This window comes from Malania oleifera, chromosome 8 (genome assembly GCF_029873635.1).
Source record: "Malania oleifera isolate guangnan ecotype guangnan chromosome 8, ASM2987363v1, whole genome shotgun sequence".
Taxonomy (NCBI): domain Eukaryota; kingdom Viridiplantae; phylum Streptophyta; class Magnoliopsida; order Santalales; family Ximeniaceae; genus Malania; species Malania oleifera.
This window is the reverse complement of record NC_080424.1, coordinates 17,710,649-17,727,536: the sequence shown is the minus strand read 5'-3', so window position 1 is coordinate 17,727,536 and position 16,888 is coordinate 17,710,649. Positions and strand designations below refer to the sequence as shown.

Genomic DNA, 16,888 nt, shown 5'->3' with positions numbered 1-16,888 from the left:
CTCCATGCACGAAATTGGCAGATCATTTATTAAAATCCTTAACTTTCTTATCCCATGTTTAGAAATCCCTAACCAGACATTGTGAGTGTGCTTCTTCACTAGCCAGTAATACTCACATTTTTTGCTACAACCACTAACATTTGGATCCATCTTTATTTCATGATTGTATGACAGAATCCCACCATCATGAACATTGAACTATTTGCTGGTAAGATGTTTGAGTGCCCCTTTACTAGCAATGAGAAGCCACACTCACTTCACAGCTAAAACTTGTTTTTCTTTTCTTAAGGCTAGGCTCCTAGCAAAAAAATGGCAATACAACGTAGTGCCAACTCAGCATTATATGTACATCTCAGCAAGTTCCACTGAGATCATTAAACTTAATTAGATGACGAACAAAATTGCATGAAATTAGTGACTAAAAATCTTTAATTTATTAATTATAAGTAAATGACAAAACTGAGTCTCACTTAATAATACTGAGGCTACCTTATCATTTTATTCAACTAGGAATAAGTAAAATGGAATAACTATATGACAAATTCTTAATAGGGACGGGAAAAGAAAAAAAAAATTAAGAATTAAAAAAATATTCCATGCAAGTAGGTGCAAGAGTAACAGCCAAACCCAAAAATAAATAAATGATAGACAAATTCTCCCGGTATTAAATGATAATGGTAGCCAAGGGCTCTTCTGTTATTTGGCTCTGTCAATTACATGTTCGAGGTCTGTTTTCCCTCTATAACAATAACAGCATGAACTGCATTTCAGAAGGGCCACAAGAATAGAAGGCAGTTCTGAGTTCCTTTGTGTTTTGGAATAACTTATACGACTCCTGTTGTGATTCTCTCGTGCTCAGAACTCCCACTCGAAATAAATATTCAGAATTTGAGCATTAAGTTGTGTTTGTGAGCATGGATTTTGGGCCTTGGATTTGGATTTATGATTTAGTACGAAACTCAATACAATTTTGTACTGTGTTTTGTTCAATTCCACAAAAATCCAAATATTCAAGGAATGAACTCCCAGCACCCAACACTGGGTAAGTTCCTGTATCTTTAATCTTAGCTTCTATTTTTAATAGGAATGAAGCCATTAAAGAAAACAAGACACAATTTCAAACCGTGCAGAACAAGACATCCTCTAGCAATCAGCTAAAAGCAATCACAGAAGTGCAGCTCCCATTCCCTTTGGAGATCAGACAATGAGATCCCCAAAAAAATACACAAAGAAGGTGCCCAAAAGAATAAATCTATCCCATAAAAAGTGGGAAGGTGTTGTTTTGAGATTGAAGATCATCACATTTCTCTCAACCCACAAAATCCAAATTATATCATGCACTGCACTAGTCCATTAGCCATCCCTTTTTGCTTCCCCAAATACCCCAAAACAAGCACCAGCCTATCCACACTAAACCAAAAGTAGAGAAAGTGGTGGTCCAAAGTTGTCTCGCCACCAACAGTATAGAAAGACATGTGCATAATTCTCATTAGACTCTAGGCACATCATGTAAAAATTTAGGCCAATGGCCTTACAGGGTCTTCTTACCTGTGACAAGTCATTTGTATTAATCCTATTTAGAGACAATGTCCAAATGAATGCCCTAATCTTAAAAAGACTATTAGCTTTCCAATGGCATTATCCAAAGGAAAAGAACAAGAGGTTGAAGTCTTCAATAAATAAAAGAAGAATGACAGGAAGAAAAAAAAACGTGATGAACACCCTAGCCACACCCTCAAATCGCACCTCATAGGGAACAAAAGAATTAAAAACTCTCAGCAAAGTAGTAAGCTCGTCAACCTCTCTTCCATTAAGACTTTAAAGAATAAAAATGGCAAAAAATAGAGCCCCTCTCCGAAGAAAAAAAAAATGATGTTATTCAAGCTTTTTTTTTTTTTTAAGGATGATAATCTGAAAAAGAGAAACATCAGAGCCTCCAACAAGACTTCTCTCACCCAAAAGATCCTCCCATGATCAAATCTTATTATCATTATCCACTTTGAAGCAAGTAAAAGAACAAATGAGCAACTTGAAAAAAAGAACTTCTAAGGGCTTGCATAAAAAACATTGCCACTACCTCTAGTCTCCATCCCTTCTAATAAACTCCACACTTACTTCTTATGACCTTGTGCCAAAGAGAATTAACATCTAAGGGATCTCCATAAGAGTTCCCTAACTAAAGAGATGCTTTTTGACATGAAATCACCAAGTATCGAACCCTGACTTAGGTCTCATAATCACATCCCAACTAACAAGATGACACACTAGACCATAAAAACTCTCTCACAAGCCTCTCCAAAGCCCCTGCTACACTCATAGGAACTCTAAGAAAGGTGTACTGTGTGTTATTGCTGTGTTAGTAAGTATAATATGGCCATTGTCATGCACTTGGCATAAATTAATAGAGGGAGAGACCTATTCATTGTGATTGAATCTTCCAATTTACACAATTCTACAAAATGGTATCAAAACAAGATCCCACCAAACACTAAGTGCATAGCCCCCATCAAACCAAACCCTAAACCTCATAATCCTGCACAAACTTGCCACATTAGGAGGATCATCGACACCACCAAAGACCACAAACAACTCCATGGTTCACTGAGAAACACAGCCAGAAAAGTTTTGGGACGTCACTGCCAAATTGGATTCTCAAGAATCCCTTCCGATTTTGCAAAATAAACCCAATATATAGTCACAGAAACTGTCGATCTATAAGCCTGCAAATTTTATAGCTAGAAAGGCCCTATGTGCCGCCATGCGCGAACTGAAGGCTGACAGCTCCAACTCCGCACCAACACATGAGAGTGTTGTGAGAGTCTTTTTGCACTGATTTCTTCCCAAATGCCTTAAATACTTACTCCATAATAACAAGTTATTGGTCATGTCTTTTGTTAAAAGATCCAACCGTTTTGGTCATCCACTCATAGCACTCTGTTATTGGTTGTTTGGTACATTAGGGTTGTGTGTTAGTTACTTAGGGAGGGCCGTGGCTGTTTTATGCTAACTTGTTTCACTCTTTCATTGTTGTTTCAGATGTTCACCTTGTCCGTGGTTGTTCCAATCATTGACCCTGTTCATTTGGTCTCGTTTGTGAGTGCTAGGATGGAATCTACAAATCCCAAAAGTATGTTTCCCTCATCACTCACTTGTTCAACTAGGTGGTCAGCATACTATAACCATATGAAAGGATGAGTATTCAAGGTTCCTATGATATCAGGCATCCCAACAACCATCTCATTAAATTGCATCTTTTGCTCAAAAAGGTAATCCTACAGCCCGTATAGGTGTCGTATTTCTATCAATAGTCATTGGGTTATCGATTCTGCTTCCACTAAGCATATGACAAGTGTAACAACTTTTCTCCTGCAATGTTCTAGAAATCTACCTCAACTTACCTTGTTGATAGGTCCATTACTCCAATCAAGGGGATAGGAACAGTAAATCCTACTCCATCAATCTCTCTATCATTTCAGTTTTGTACATTCCTAAATCCCTCTTCAGTCTCACATCTATTAGTAAGATTACAAAAGTTGGTAAACAGTTCTGTAAATTTTGTTTCCTAGTTGTGTTGTTATTGACAATTGGCACCGGGCATGAAGCTGGATGACTATACTACTTTGAGTCTCTCTCTCCTCTTACTGCCAGCAACACTGCTGCTGCACCACATCAAACCCATCACTCCATTGGATAAGTTAAAACAGTTAGTTCCCACTTTAAGTTATGTACCTTATCTTAAACGTGAGTCTTGACAATTGGGAAAGCACCATCTTGTTATGTTTGCTTCTCAAGACATTAAATAGGCACTCAGACCTTTTATGTTAGTCCATTCCAATGTTTTCGGTCCCCATAATTTCACATCAAAGTTAAGGTTCTTATACTTAGTTACATTTGTAGATGACTAGTCTAAAATGACTTGGTTGTATTTAACAAAAGATCGAGTTGTTTAATATCTTTTGTGCCTTCTATTCTCAAAGAAAGACTCAGTTTGATCTACCAGTCAAGATATTTTGTAGTGATAAGCAGTTCAAGACCCAATTCACCACATAGATGGCTAACTCTGGCATGATCCATGAGTCATCTTGTGCCCATACTCCACAAGAAAATGGAGTTGCAGAGCAAAAAACAGCCATATTCTCGAATTCATTTACACTATTGTATCAAATGATTGTCCTCAAAATTTTTTGGAGAGATGTCGTGCCCACTACTCACTCTCTTATCAATAAAATGTCATCCTCTATCCATGGTGGTAAAATTACATATTCAGATATCTTATCAAAGGGTCGTTTGTTCTCTCTTCCTCCTAGTATTTTTTATTGTGTCCTTTGTGCATCAGATAAGTCTAGGAATGGGTTAGTGTATTTTCCTAGACTACTCTTGTACTCAAAATGGATATAGATGTTATAACCCTACTTTACATTGATTCTTTGTGTTGACGCCACCTTTTTTTGAGTCTACACCATATCATTCTGATTCCTTAGTCTTGCTAATCTTGATGATCCTAACCTACTATCTTTGCAGTCCCCCTGCATCTTCATCAAGTATGAGTCCTTCTCATCGCTTAGATCATCCTAATTTGCACGTGTACACAAGACGACGACTCAATGGAGGAGAGCCACCTTCAGCTTCTACCTTTACACCTCTAGTTCCCTCATCTAATGATCCTATTTCCCAAAATGTTGATGTTCCTATCATTTTTTTGAAAGGTAAAGGTACTTGTACCCAGCATCCAATCTCTAACTTTGTTTGCCATGATTTCTTGTCACCCTTATATTTTCGTTTTGTTAGCACTATCTTCTGTTGCTCTTCCAAAATCTCTTTCTAAAGTTATATCCCATTATGGATGGATGACAGAAATGGCACAACACAGATGCATGGTTACAGGAGAATGACACTTGGGAACAGATATCTTTTCCTCCTAGGTCTATGGCTGGTTGTCGTGGGTGTATGTTATAAAAGTCAACCCAAATGGTGTTGTAGCACCTTTCAGGCCCTCCTTGTTGCTAAGAGATACACTTAGGTGTATGGTTTGTATTATTCCAACACACATTCTCCCTGATTGCCAAAGTTGCCTCAATTCATTTGTTAAGTCAATCCAAATGGTTTTGTAGCTCCTTTGAAGGCACCCTTGTTGCGAAGAGATACACTTAGGCGTATGCTTTGGATTATTCCAACACACATTCTCCCCGATTGCCAAACTTGCCTCAATTCATTTGTTCATATCCCTAGCCACCACATACTATTGGTCACTACATCAGTTAAATATGAAGAATGCCTTCCTATATGGTGATCTTCAAGAGGAGATTTATATAGAACAACCACCAGCCTTTGTTGCTCATAGGGAACGGCAATTAGTGTGTCGTCTCAAGAAATCCTTGTATGGTTCTCATTCAGTCTCTCAAAAGTGTGGTTTGGTCAATTTAGTGCCTTAGTACTTTAGATCACTTGTCATATTGCTTCTGGTAGGATTCAGCTCAATGTGTATGTGGATGATACAATGATATTGTGATTACTAATTGATCCAGCGGTTGAAGCATTTTCCACAAACTAAGTTTCAAATCAAGGATTTAGGGCCATTAAAATACTTCTTGGGTATTAAAGGATCCACTATCCAGATCTTATATGGACCATTTGGTCATAGAGAAAGTATGTCCTAGACCTTTTAGGTGAAACCAAGTCATTAGGATCCAAACATGTGTGAAACACCCATGGATCCTCATAGCAAGTTAGTGCCAAATGTGGGTGGTTTGATGGCTGATTCTGAAAGATATTGGAGACTCGTTGGGAAGTTGAATTATCTTAAGAGTCACATGACCCAAAATATCTATCACAACAAGTGATATGAGCCAATTTCTTGATTCTCCGAGAACAAAACATTCTGATGCAGCCATTTGTATCTTAAGATGCCTCAAAGTGTACCTAGGAGAGGTCCTTTATATTAGGACTAGGGTCACACTTATGCTCAGGAATATTCAAATGCATATTGGACTAGGTCACCTTCCGACAAAAGATCCACAATTAGATATAGTGTTTCAGTTGATGGTAACTTGGTATCCCTAAAAAAGTACGAAACAAACTATGGTGGCCCAGTTGAATGTTGAACCAAGGTATCAAGCCTTGGCTCACTCTACATGTGTGCTTATTTGACTAAACATGTTAGCCTATGGCGTTAGTTAAGGCTTGATATACATTTTTGGCCCACAAGGCAGAACCTAATAGCTTAAACTTTTAGGTAGAGTCACAATCTAACATGGTATCAAGCTATGGTTGCTAAGAGGTCTTGGGTTCTAGTCCTGTTTCTCACATTTAATTTAAGTTTGTAAAAAATTATTGTGTCCTCAATATGGGTGTTAATCATTGTTTGCTTATCTCCTCCATGTGCGGTCGAGCTACACATGCAAAGGAGTGTTAAGGCTTGATATATATTGTTGGCCCATAACCTCGCATCTTAAGCTTTTAGGCAAGTGGAAATCTAACAGAGTATGTGATATGATCAAGTTTGTATTCATATTGCCTGCAACGCATTCTTCTAGCAAAAAAACACATTGAAGTTGATGGTTGCTTTGCTCAAAAGAAACTTGCACAAAAGCTCATTACGACGACTCATGTGAAGTCTGAATTTCACTAAAGCCTTTATTTCTTTTTATATTTTTTATTTTTTTAGAAAGGAGAGGTTGGGTTTGCTCTGTTTAAGGCCATTTGTGCCTAGCTAGTAGCATATGATATCGATGCTCCAAATTGATGGGGACTGTTACTAGTTACCGTAGTTGTTAAGTATTGATATTATGTTATTGTTGTGTCAATAAGCGTGAACTAGTTAGGGTAATATGGTCATTGTTATGTACTTGGTATATATTATAAGTTTCCGTGTTAGTAACCCAATCAAATCTTAGAAAATATATTATATTACTTTCATTGATAATAGCTTAAAATATCAATGATATGTTGTTACTTAATAGACGTAAAGACCTATTATTGTGATAAGGCCTTCCAATTTGCCCAATCCCTTAACAAAAGGAAAAAAATATAAATAGGAATATTGGAAAGGATGTACTAAAAAGAGACATACAACACCTTAAGGACAAAACACTCCCTCTTCCACCCCTCCAACCATCTACCACTCTCTTAATAAATGGATCCCCTAAGAACAAGTACTCTAAGTTCAACCCACCATAGGACCCCAAAAAGCAACAAATTCAGACTATCCCCTAAAGGAAGACCCAAATAACACAAAGGCTAAGGCAAACAAATACAGCCAGCTAAAGCCATGAACTCCTTTAAATCACCATGTTCCATACAAATACATGCCACCCCACTCTTCGAAATCTTCTCAATATTTCTTAGCAAAGTAAAAACCTTTTGAAATTTCTTAACACTACCCTCAAGAGAAAAAAATCCACTTAACACATCAACCGGCTAGATAAACAAGAGTGAAGAAACGGGAACCCCTTTTGCCTCAAACCCCAAGAAGCCCTAAAGCACTCCCTAGGTTGTCTGGCAATGGAAAACAAACAACCTTTAATCCAATTCCTCCATACAAACCCAAAATTGTTTCTAACCATCCCCTTATCATGTCATAGGCTTTTCAAAATCCAATTTGAGAATGACACCCTAAACTCCCCTCCTTTTAACATCTACAACCACCTCATTAGCAACCAACACCACCTTTAATGAAAGAAGACTAAGCCAAAGTCAACATATCCCCCGAAACTTCTCCAAGCCTTTTAAACAAAACTTTTGTTAAAATCTTATGAAGACTAGAATCTAGACTCCTAGGCCTAAAATCTCTTACCCTCTGGACCAATCCTTCTTAGGAGTAAGTTCTATAAAGGTAGAATTCACACTATTTGCGCCACCACCCCACTATGATAAAACTAACCCCATAACATCCTCCTAATTACCTCTCCTTAACAAAAGTAATAATAAAACCACAAGGTCCTCAAGTTGAGTATTACTCATCTTAAACACCACCCCTTAATTTCATAAATCATATCTGAAGGCATCTCTAACCAAAGAGCTTTATCCCCCCCCCCCCCGACCGGGAGATATAAGACTCCAATCCAATCACTATGTCTACAATCTTCTCTAACAGTCTAGTAAAATTTTGTAATCACCTTGCCAAATTTGCTTGTGATCCTTGACAAACCAATCCAAGCCTACTCCCAAGTTCTTAATAAGGCTTTTCCTTTGCATCCCATTGGCCACCTTAACAAGCAATCTAAAGAATCAGACATTGATATAATTATGGTGATTGTTTCATAAATTAGACCACATCATCAATACAATGTATTTGTCAATTAATGAATCATTGATTTCTTATCTTGTACACTACCATAATGAGTAGGAAAACAAACTAGGGAAAGAACCCAACATCAAACACTACACTCATCACCATAGACACATCAATTGTTTTCTAGGCAATGCAATGGACTCATTTTTGAACAAGCTACACATATATCATCATGAGGCATGGTACAAATCATATAAAACTAAACAAGCTTCCCAAATAAAGTTCAAACAAAAGTATTGCAAAGAAGCAGTTAGCATATGTGAGAACCACTGGCTTGCAAGGCCTATTATTGATTCTTAAAATGATGGGGGTTGGCAAACTTATTACTTTATTCTTAAGAAAAATAAATAAAAAATCAAATAAATGTATGTATGTATGTATGTATGTATGTATATATATATATATGAAAAAAAATTCCAACAAAGAGGCCACTCCAATTTATGCCATAATTTCATTCTTTTTTAGATTCCAAAACTAGGTTATAGAATGGTGAAAAAGTTAGGCGTCCACCCCCCATTGTTGGATTGTATTTCCCTATTGTTCTAGGAAACTAATAAATCAAACTAGAAAAAGGAATATTGGAATTCCTAAGAAACTAGGCTTGGCTTTAAGATAAAATCCTAAGTGCCCTAGACATTATTAAGGTCATTTTCATGAATATATACTAAAAACGTTTTCCTAAAGAGTGTTTAAAAAAACGAGAATTTTCAACAAAAACTTTGACTATAAAGGAGAATGAAATCTCAATGAAAACTTCAATAGTTTAAAATCTCTTTCTTTTTTTTGTGCAATTTTATTATGTGAAAACAAACTCATAAGTAGCTTGGGAGCTTGGTTCAATAAGAACTAGTACTTGTTCAATGCATAAATGAGCAATTCTCAAGCCCAGTTTCAAGGCTCATAACATGAGCGAGCTCAATGCTCGTGAGTGGCTCAATTATAGGCTTGGTTGGCCTCGTTTAGTAAGCCTGTTAGGCAAAATTTTTTAATAGGGTCAAATTAGGTTCAATTGACCATAGTAGACTTACTTAGTCTAAAAGTTTGGGTTGTTCGGGCATGGACTTAACTAACCCAAATTCCATAACGTGAATACAATGATAAGGCCGAGACCCAATGTTAATAGACTAGCTTGGCAAGGGGAAAGAAACCTATACTATTTTCAAAGAGTCCCTTTTCATATTTTGCCTATCAAAACCCTAAGATCCTCCCGCATCTCACAATGAGAGGTTCCAAAAGAACCAAACCATTCGTGAGCATGGGTTAGTAGGGGTTTTTCTTGTTAAATGAACAAGCTTGAGCAAGTATATTCAAGCTCAGTTTAAGCTCAGCTCGAGCTCAAGCCCTATTAAAATTTTAATAAACAACATTGAACATGGTAAAGCTTAGCTTGGCTCATTAGCCTTACCTTTGGGCCACCGAAGGAGTGAACAAGAATTTTCTACATTTTTTATTGCACTTTTCACCAAAGCAGCGAAACCTTGAAGCTATGACACACCTCAAAAAGAGTGTAGAGACTTAAAGGATTCAATCTTTTAGTGTATCGAAGGGGACAAGATAAGTCGTCTATTTCCCATTAATCAAAGGGATAGACTTAAGGGTGTGATGATCAAAGGGTATTAAGGGATTAACCTTTAATCAAGCAAGCAAAGGGCTAAAAAATTTTCACGAGATGATACCAACACTAAATACTCACAAAATTAATTTAAGTCTAGATTGGTAGTTGATTTTTGATAGCTTGAGAGTGTTAAGACTTGATATACATTATTGACCAATAAAGGGAGTATCCACAGTTCCCAAGAAGGATGCAATTGTTCATACACCTAACGTTATAAAGTCAACAAACGAATGGACAATGCTAAGGCTATGGCAATGACAATGATAAAGTTGGCATAAATAGTTACAAAGCAAAATCTCTAACTTGGAATAAAAATCAGAATGGATTCAATTCAAGATTTAATAGATGAAAAATGCAACTTGTGACGATGCTTGAAGGAGATCAATGTAATATCCCAGCTTCAAAATGAAATAATACTTCTTGATGAAAAAGACATTGGAGGTACAGCTGGCAAACTTACTAGGAATTGTGAATACAACTCACTGGGCTCAAGCTCCAATTATAAGGCATCCATTATCTCCTACACTGGTTCTTCAATCTTAATAGTAAATTCCTTAATTATCTCAAGGTTGAAAGGAATACCTACCTTCCAATTCACAATAATTAGGATCAATGATTGATAATAAAAGTGCCAAGAATAGAGTCAACCTTGCTCATCTTAGAATTGAACTTTTTCAATGCCAATTTAATCACCCTTTTATTCTTAAGAATATGACCAATTTCATGCAACTCAATATGGTCTTATTAGAGGTCAAGTTGACTAAAGTGAACTAGATTTTACAAATGCTTCATTGAATGGGCTGGCTTCTTTAATCAAAGCTTCAAAATTTGAATAACGTAGGGTTACCATAGCGATTAGGCTAACAAGTGAAGACCGGCAAGGCTGATTTGACGAACGACAATTGTGAGGCTCTACTGCAACAACAACGTTGTAGCCAATGCTCTTTGATGGCAATGAAGTATCAAATGACGCCACTAGATTGATGTCGTCAGATTAAGACTCATTGACGTTGACAATTGCAACGATGTTGATGGCGTGCTTAATAGCAATAATAGAGCTCCAATCACGTCTTGTTGATGGTGATTCAAGTATCTGATGACTATGATTCAGGCTCATTGGCATTGGCAACTCAGAGCAATGTCCTCTCCTCCTTGACAAATGTTGGTGATAAAGGCTAGAACTTGAACATTAGTCATAGACAGCGTCACTAATTGATGACAACTTCAAGGCGTCAATCAATTAGAGATTTGCTATTGTGTTTCATTAATTAGGGACAGGGATAGGGATTTGCTATTATGCTCTAGAGAGTGTATAGAGATTGTTCCCTTATTAGTATTAAAAAAAAAAAGCCTATAAAAAGGCTTGATTTGTCATATTTGTATGTTTAAAATGATATTATATGGTCTAATTTGTGCATGAATTTCCATAGTGTGTAGAATGAGTTCGCACTGTGCACACTATTTTTAACAGCATCTATTTCTAAATGGCAAAGGTAATTATTAAAGTTGATATTATCTGTATTTCAATAGCATCTATGACATGTACCTGTGAGTGTTCTAATAATATTAATTGTATTTTAGTTAATCGTTCTTCAACTTTATAATTATTAATATTCTCTGACTTTAGGTGATTCAATGAATTTTCCTGATACTAATCAGCAGATCAGCTCAACAGATTGAACCATCAATGCACTATCTGTTAGATTGTTGATTTTATATGAGATAAATAAGTTTGAAATTCTCTGGTCTATGGAGATTCATTGCAGAACTATATTCGAGGCTAGGTCCACAATTGCAGTTCCTTTAAGGATGCTGGGAAGGTTGAACAGCAGTCAATTCTCAAACACGAGTTGGATTCAACTTCAGTTCAATTAATTGGTTTGTCATAACTTTCTTAAAACAAGTGCAAACACAACAATATGATGTTGCATCTAGAAAAAACTTAGAAATAACCATTTGCAGCTTGGGCTACTTCTATGCTTGAGTCTTTCTGCATCTTTTAGCTCACTATATGTCTGCTTAATCCCTAATATTACATATTACAAAAGTTTAATATGTTAAGAAAGCAAATAAATTTCAATTATATATATCAATTAAATAATACAAGAAATGAATAGTTATCATAAAGAAGCTAAATAGTCAGGGAAGGAAAAAAGTAAAATTAGAATAAAGCTAATAAAATTGAATTATATATCAGTTAAATAATAGAAGAGATGAAAAGCTATCATAAGGAAGCTAAATAGTCATGAAAAATTAGAAGCTAGTTGTGGTGCAGCAACAGTACTTAGCATTGTGAATCCCTTTCTACTTTAAAATGCAAAGTTTGAACACCAGTGATCTACTCAGCAAGGCCACTGAGTCGATTGAGTCGAACTGGTGGATCAATGCCTCTGTGTGTGTGCACACGCACATGCATAAAACTTACTTTTTCTTTTGAATTTTTTGGAAAAAAGGTTGTGGGTGGTGAAGATGATGCCAACACAGAGTCAACCATTTGAGCCCGCTCTTTGCATTGAGTCTCCCAATTTTCCACTAGGTCACACCATTTCTAGGTTGTAGCAGTCACCCCAGACAGGTGCCCCATTCTAGTCGAACCCGGTTGAATTAACCAGCCAACTCAATCCGGATCCATTTTAAAATGTTTAGAAAGTAATTTTTAGAACCATCAACAAATTATATATAAAAATTTAAAACAATAATTTGACATGAGGCTTCTATTTGCGAAATTTTAAAGCATAAAGTATTTGGACAAAGACTCAACTTGGAGTTTAGGTTTTTTAAAATTGGAGAAAATAACAAGAATATTTGTAAATCAAAATTAACACATAATTCTTTGTTTTAAATTGTAGAGAAAATTTAGTAAAAAAAATAATATGTAATGGAGAAAGATATACCTTGGATAAAGAAAGTGACAATGAAGAGTCTAGATTTTAGAAGTGAAAGAGTCCAAGAGAGCATACTAAGCATTGAAGTTGCATTTGATTTGCTTTTGTTTATTGTAGGAACTGGTTTGTTCTACGTTAAATGCTTTGAAACTTCTTACTTTTTATTTTGATTAGTTAGAGTGGATATGAGTTGTTTAATCAATCAAATGAAGGTAAAGACATTTGGTAAGCAGATTTTTTTTTTATTCTCTCTTTTTTTATCAATGCTATAACTGAATAAGTAGTTGAATAAAGCAGAACTAATTTTGATGTTATTGTATTTTTTTTCTCATTTTAATTTTTTTCATTGGTTGGCATTTTCATAATGTTATGTTATAGTTGATTTTCTGTAATTAAATGTGGTTGCTGAAAATTTTGTAGCATTTTATGATAATCTTGGTCAATTATTATGATACCCTACATGAATTATGTTATGATACCCCAGGTGGAAAATGGTTGACAAACTGAAGATAAATTTCTTTTAGAAGAAATAAGTAATAATCAAGGAAGAAGTGGAAAGTTCATTTCATGTTCACCATTGATAGATTCACGAATTCATTGTTTGGGCAACCATGTCGAATGCTATGTTTTTATACGTCTAATGTTTTGAGTAAGAGCATTAACTACTCTTTTTTCGGCCTTGGTGCCTAAAAGTCCAGATCTATTAAAGCTGAGGATTTTAGACCTATTACCCTTGTCTCTAGCGTGTACAAGATTATCTCTAAAGTTTTAGCTAATAGATTGTGTGTTGTGCTCGTCAATACTGTTTCTAGCGCTCAAAGCACATTTGTGGGGGGGGGGAGGCAAATAGTGGATGCTATTTCAGTAGCCCACTAATGTGGTGGATGTTATTTTAAACTGGAGAAAATAACAGAAATATATGTAAATCAAATACTAAAACATAATTCTTTGTTTTATATTGTAGAGAAAATTTAGCAAAAAAATAATATAATGGAGAAAAAAATACCTCAGATGAAGAGAGTCACAATGAGGAGCCTAGATTTTTTAAGTGAAGAATCCAAGAGAGCACACTAAGCGTTGAAGCTGCATTTGATTTGCTTTTGTTATAATGTAGGAACTGGTTTGTTCTTAGTTGAATTCTTTGAAACCAGAGAAGCTTCGTACTTTTATTTTGATTAGTTGAGTACATATGAATTCTCTAGTCAATTAAGTGAAGGTAAAGGCATTTAGTAAGCATATTTATTTTAATCATCCCTTTTTTTTATCCGCGCTATATTTGAACAAGTAGTTGAATAAAACAGGACTAATTTTGATGTCACTGCATTTTCTTTTTCATTTTAATTTTTTTCTTTTATTGGTATTTCATAATGCTGTATTATAATTGATTGTCTATAATTAATGTGGTTGCTGAAAATTTTGTAGCAATTATGATACCCTATGTAAATTATTTTGATACCCTACATGAGTTATGTCATTATACCCCACATGCAAACTGATGCTGAAGATAATTTCCTTTTAGAAGATGCAAGTAATAATCAAAGAAAATGTGCAAACTACATTCCATGTTCGTCATTGATAGAGTTAGGAATTCATTATCCGGGCAACCATGTCAAATGCTATTTTTTATTCGTCTAATATTTTAATGACAGTAGATGTACGGAAATATTATACATAGAAATGCCAAAATCGCCTACATTACAATCAAATTTTATTCCTGGTGTGAAAAACTATAAGATGAAATGTTGTCAGAAGCAATTCTACAATTTAGATAGCTTCATAACAAATTGAGAAGGAAAATTATAATTTATTCAGAACACCTAATCAGGTCAAAAGCTCTTACATTATGCAATCCATGCCCTTATATAGAGGAAAAGCAGATCCATGGGATGTTATGGAGCTTTTAACTTACATATTCCTTCAACTCAGCAAAGTTTCTAACTCTATTCATCAACTCAGTTTTAGGAAGAAAAGCTCGCAAACCCTGCATATCCAAATCCAAAATGGAATTATTTATGTAACCATAGAGATTGGTTGGGAGGGAGGGTGTTAAAGGGGAGAGGAGTGAGAATAAAAATATCAAAACCTCAATTCTTGTAAGGAGACCACCAGTATTCCACTCGGTGATTCTAACCTCAATGGGTTCGCCTAGTTGTTTTATCTGCCCACAACATCTAAGATCATATGACTTTACAGGAAACCATCGAACAGAATCATCTGACAGAGATTACTATTAAAAATGAAACTGATCACTTGCAGCAAAAAAGTTGCAAGGAGGAAAAAAAAAAAAGGTTTGTAGAAAGATGATAAATGTTCCTTTCTGGTTCCTGTTTCAAGAAAGACTCCAACTTGACACTCCTAATCTGAATTATGCACAAGAAAGATGGCGTGCTCCCAAAAGAACACCAATAAGAAGATAGACAACAAGATTGCAAAATCATCAAGAAAATCACCAAATGCAGACCATCATAAGAAGGAAAAAGGCAAGGAGAGAACCTGCCTGACTCGATGCCAAGCAACCTTGCGAAAAAGCCGTCTTGGGGAGAGCAATGGTCTCCCACTGAGCGTCCTTCCAAGAACCTCGGCAAAAAGCACCGTACCAGCGTCAACAACAGGCCTCCCAGACGCAGCCTCACCACTCAGAGCATCATCATTCTTCAGAATTCCCATCTTCCCACGAAGCATAAAGTCCTCAGCATACTTCCCCGCGTCGCACAGCAAGTAGTCCATTTCCTTGTCATACAATGGGAGCACCTCCTTCGTCAACATCGTTCCCAGAAGATCCGCTCCAACGTTCACGTCAAGTTTATTCTCATTACCCGAAACGACCACACCCACCACGAGATCACCCGGTTTCGGCTCATAATACTGAACAGAAACCTTATCCGATGTCTCGATTACGCTATCCTGCTCAACTTCCTTAGAAATTTCTGATTCGCCTCCATCTTTTTTTCCTTGTTCTAATGAATCTCTAGGCTTGAAGAACTTCAAAAACGGCGCTAAAGCCTCTTCTTTGTTGTCTACTTTAGAAAAAGATCCATTGTCCACCGGAACATGAGAGGGCTTACCCAGCAACTCAAGTTCTTCACTCTCTTGATTGCTCCCATTTTGAGGCTTCGCGGGCAATTGGGTACTCGAAAATTTTTCGGAAACGTCACTGGCAGAGCAAAAGGGGACGTGGGTACTTCTGCAAAATGGAAAATCCTCAGCCAAAAACAAGCTATTGGGAAGAGACCCAGTAACGGAGAAGCTGAAAGTTGAGGTTTTTGATAGAGGAAGATTGGGGGGAAAAGAAAAAGCTTTGCCTTGGATGGCGTTAATGGCAACTGCACATATCGAAAATGGTGGAGAAGAGTTGAGAAGAGGGAGGGAATTGAAGGAATGAAGGATTTGCATCGTCTCGTTATGCCACGCAGCTCATGAGCGCAGGCAACAGCGTAGGGAACTGATTGAGTTGCCGCGGTCTTTCCTGGGTGTTTTTTCTGGACACAGTGGCAGGGTTATCTAAAATCTGAAAGGCTCTCCTCGGGGCGAGTCACGTCACGTGTCCGCGAGGAACGAATTAGGGGTTTGGTATGAGCATGCTCATACGGAGTGTTTGTTGTGTTGAGAAGAGTGATCTGACTGTGACAGGAAGTCCTTTACGATCATGAAGCATTAAAATGAGTCAAACAGCACCAAAATGAAAGTGAGTATAGTCTTCTCTAATCCATTAATTGATCAGATCTTAATCTAACTCAAGATCAACATATTATTCTTTGGAGGAGACTGGTATGAGACACTTGTCAAGAACTATAGTTTAGACGAACTCCTTGACTTGTGGTCAAAGAGACATTCTCTCATTCCATCAACCCCTATTTCTCCAAGATCTCCAATCCCAGCAAAACACTTGCCCTCTGAGCCTGCTGATCATAAACTCAAAAGTCCACTACTATCACCTGATCAATCTCCATCTTTCATTGCTGACTTTGTCCCTAAAGCACCCACTGATGATAACAGTGATGTTTCCACTGAAATATCATCTTCCTCTTCAGATCAAGAGATTACTGATCTCACCAATATGTTGATGGCATCTCCTACTATTCCAGGATCATCCAGAAC

General features: G+C 36.6%; 1 protein-coding gene across 4 annotated transcripts in view; it reads right to left on the bottom strand.

The window, feature by feature from the left end:
* Positions 1–16,347, bottom strand: part of LOC131162252 (protein PIGMENT DEFECTIVE 338, chloroplastic) — a 30,510-nt gene extending 14,163 nt beyond the window's left edge. For 2 of the 4 annotated variants that reach the window (XM_058118554.1, XM_058118555.1), the window contains exon 1: positions 15,284–16,341. In XM_058118554.1, the coding sequence (XP_057974537.1) occupies positions 15,284–16,183 (900 nt within the window). In that variant the 5' untranslated portion in view covers positions 16,184–16,341. Of the gene's footprint in view, positions 1–14,699; positions 14,772–14,873; positions 14,949–15,283 lie in introns of all 4 variants that reach the window. The other 2 variants (XM_058118552.1, XM_058118551.1) reach the window with 2 other exon arrangements.
* Between the last annotated feature and the right edge of the window lie 541 nt (positions 16,348–16,888).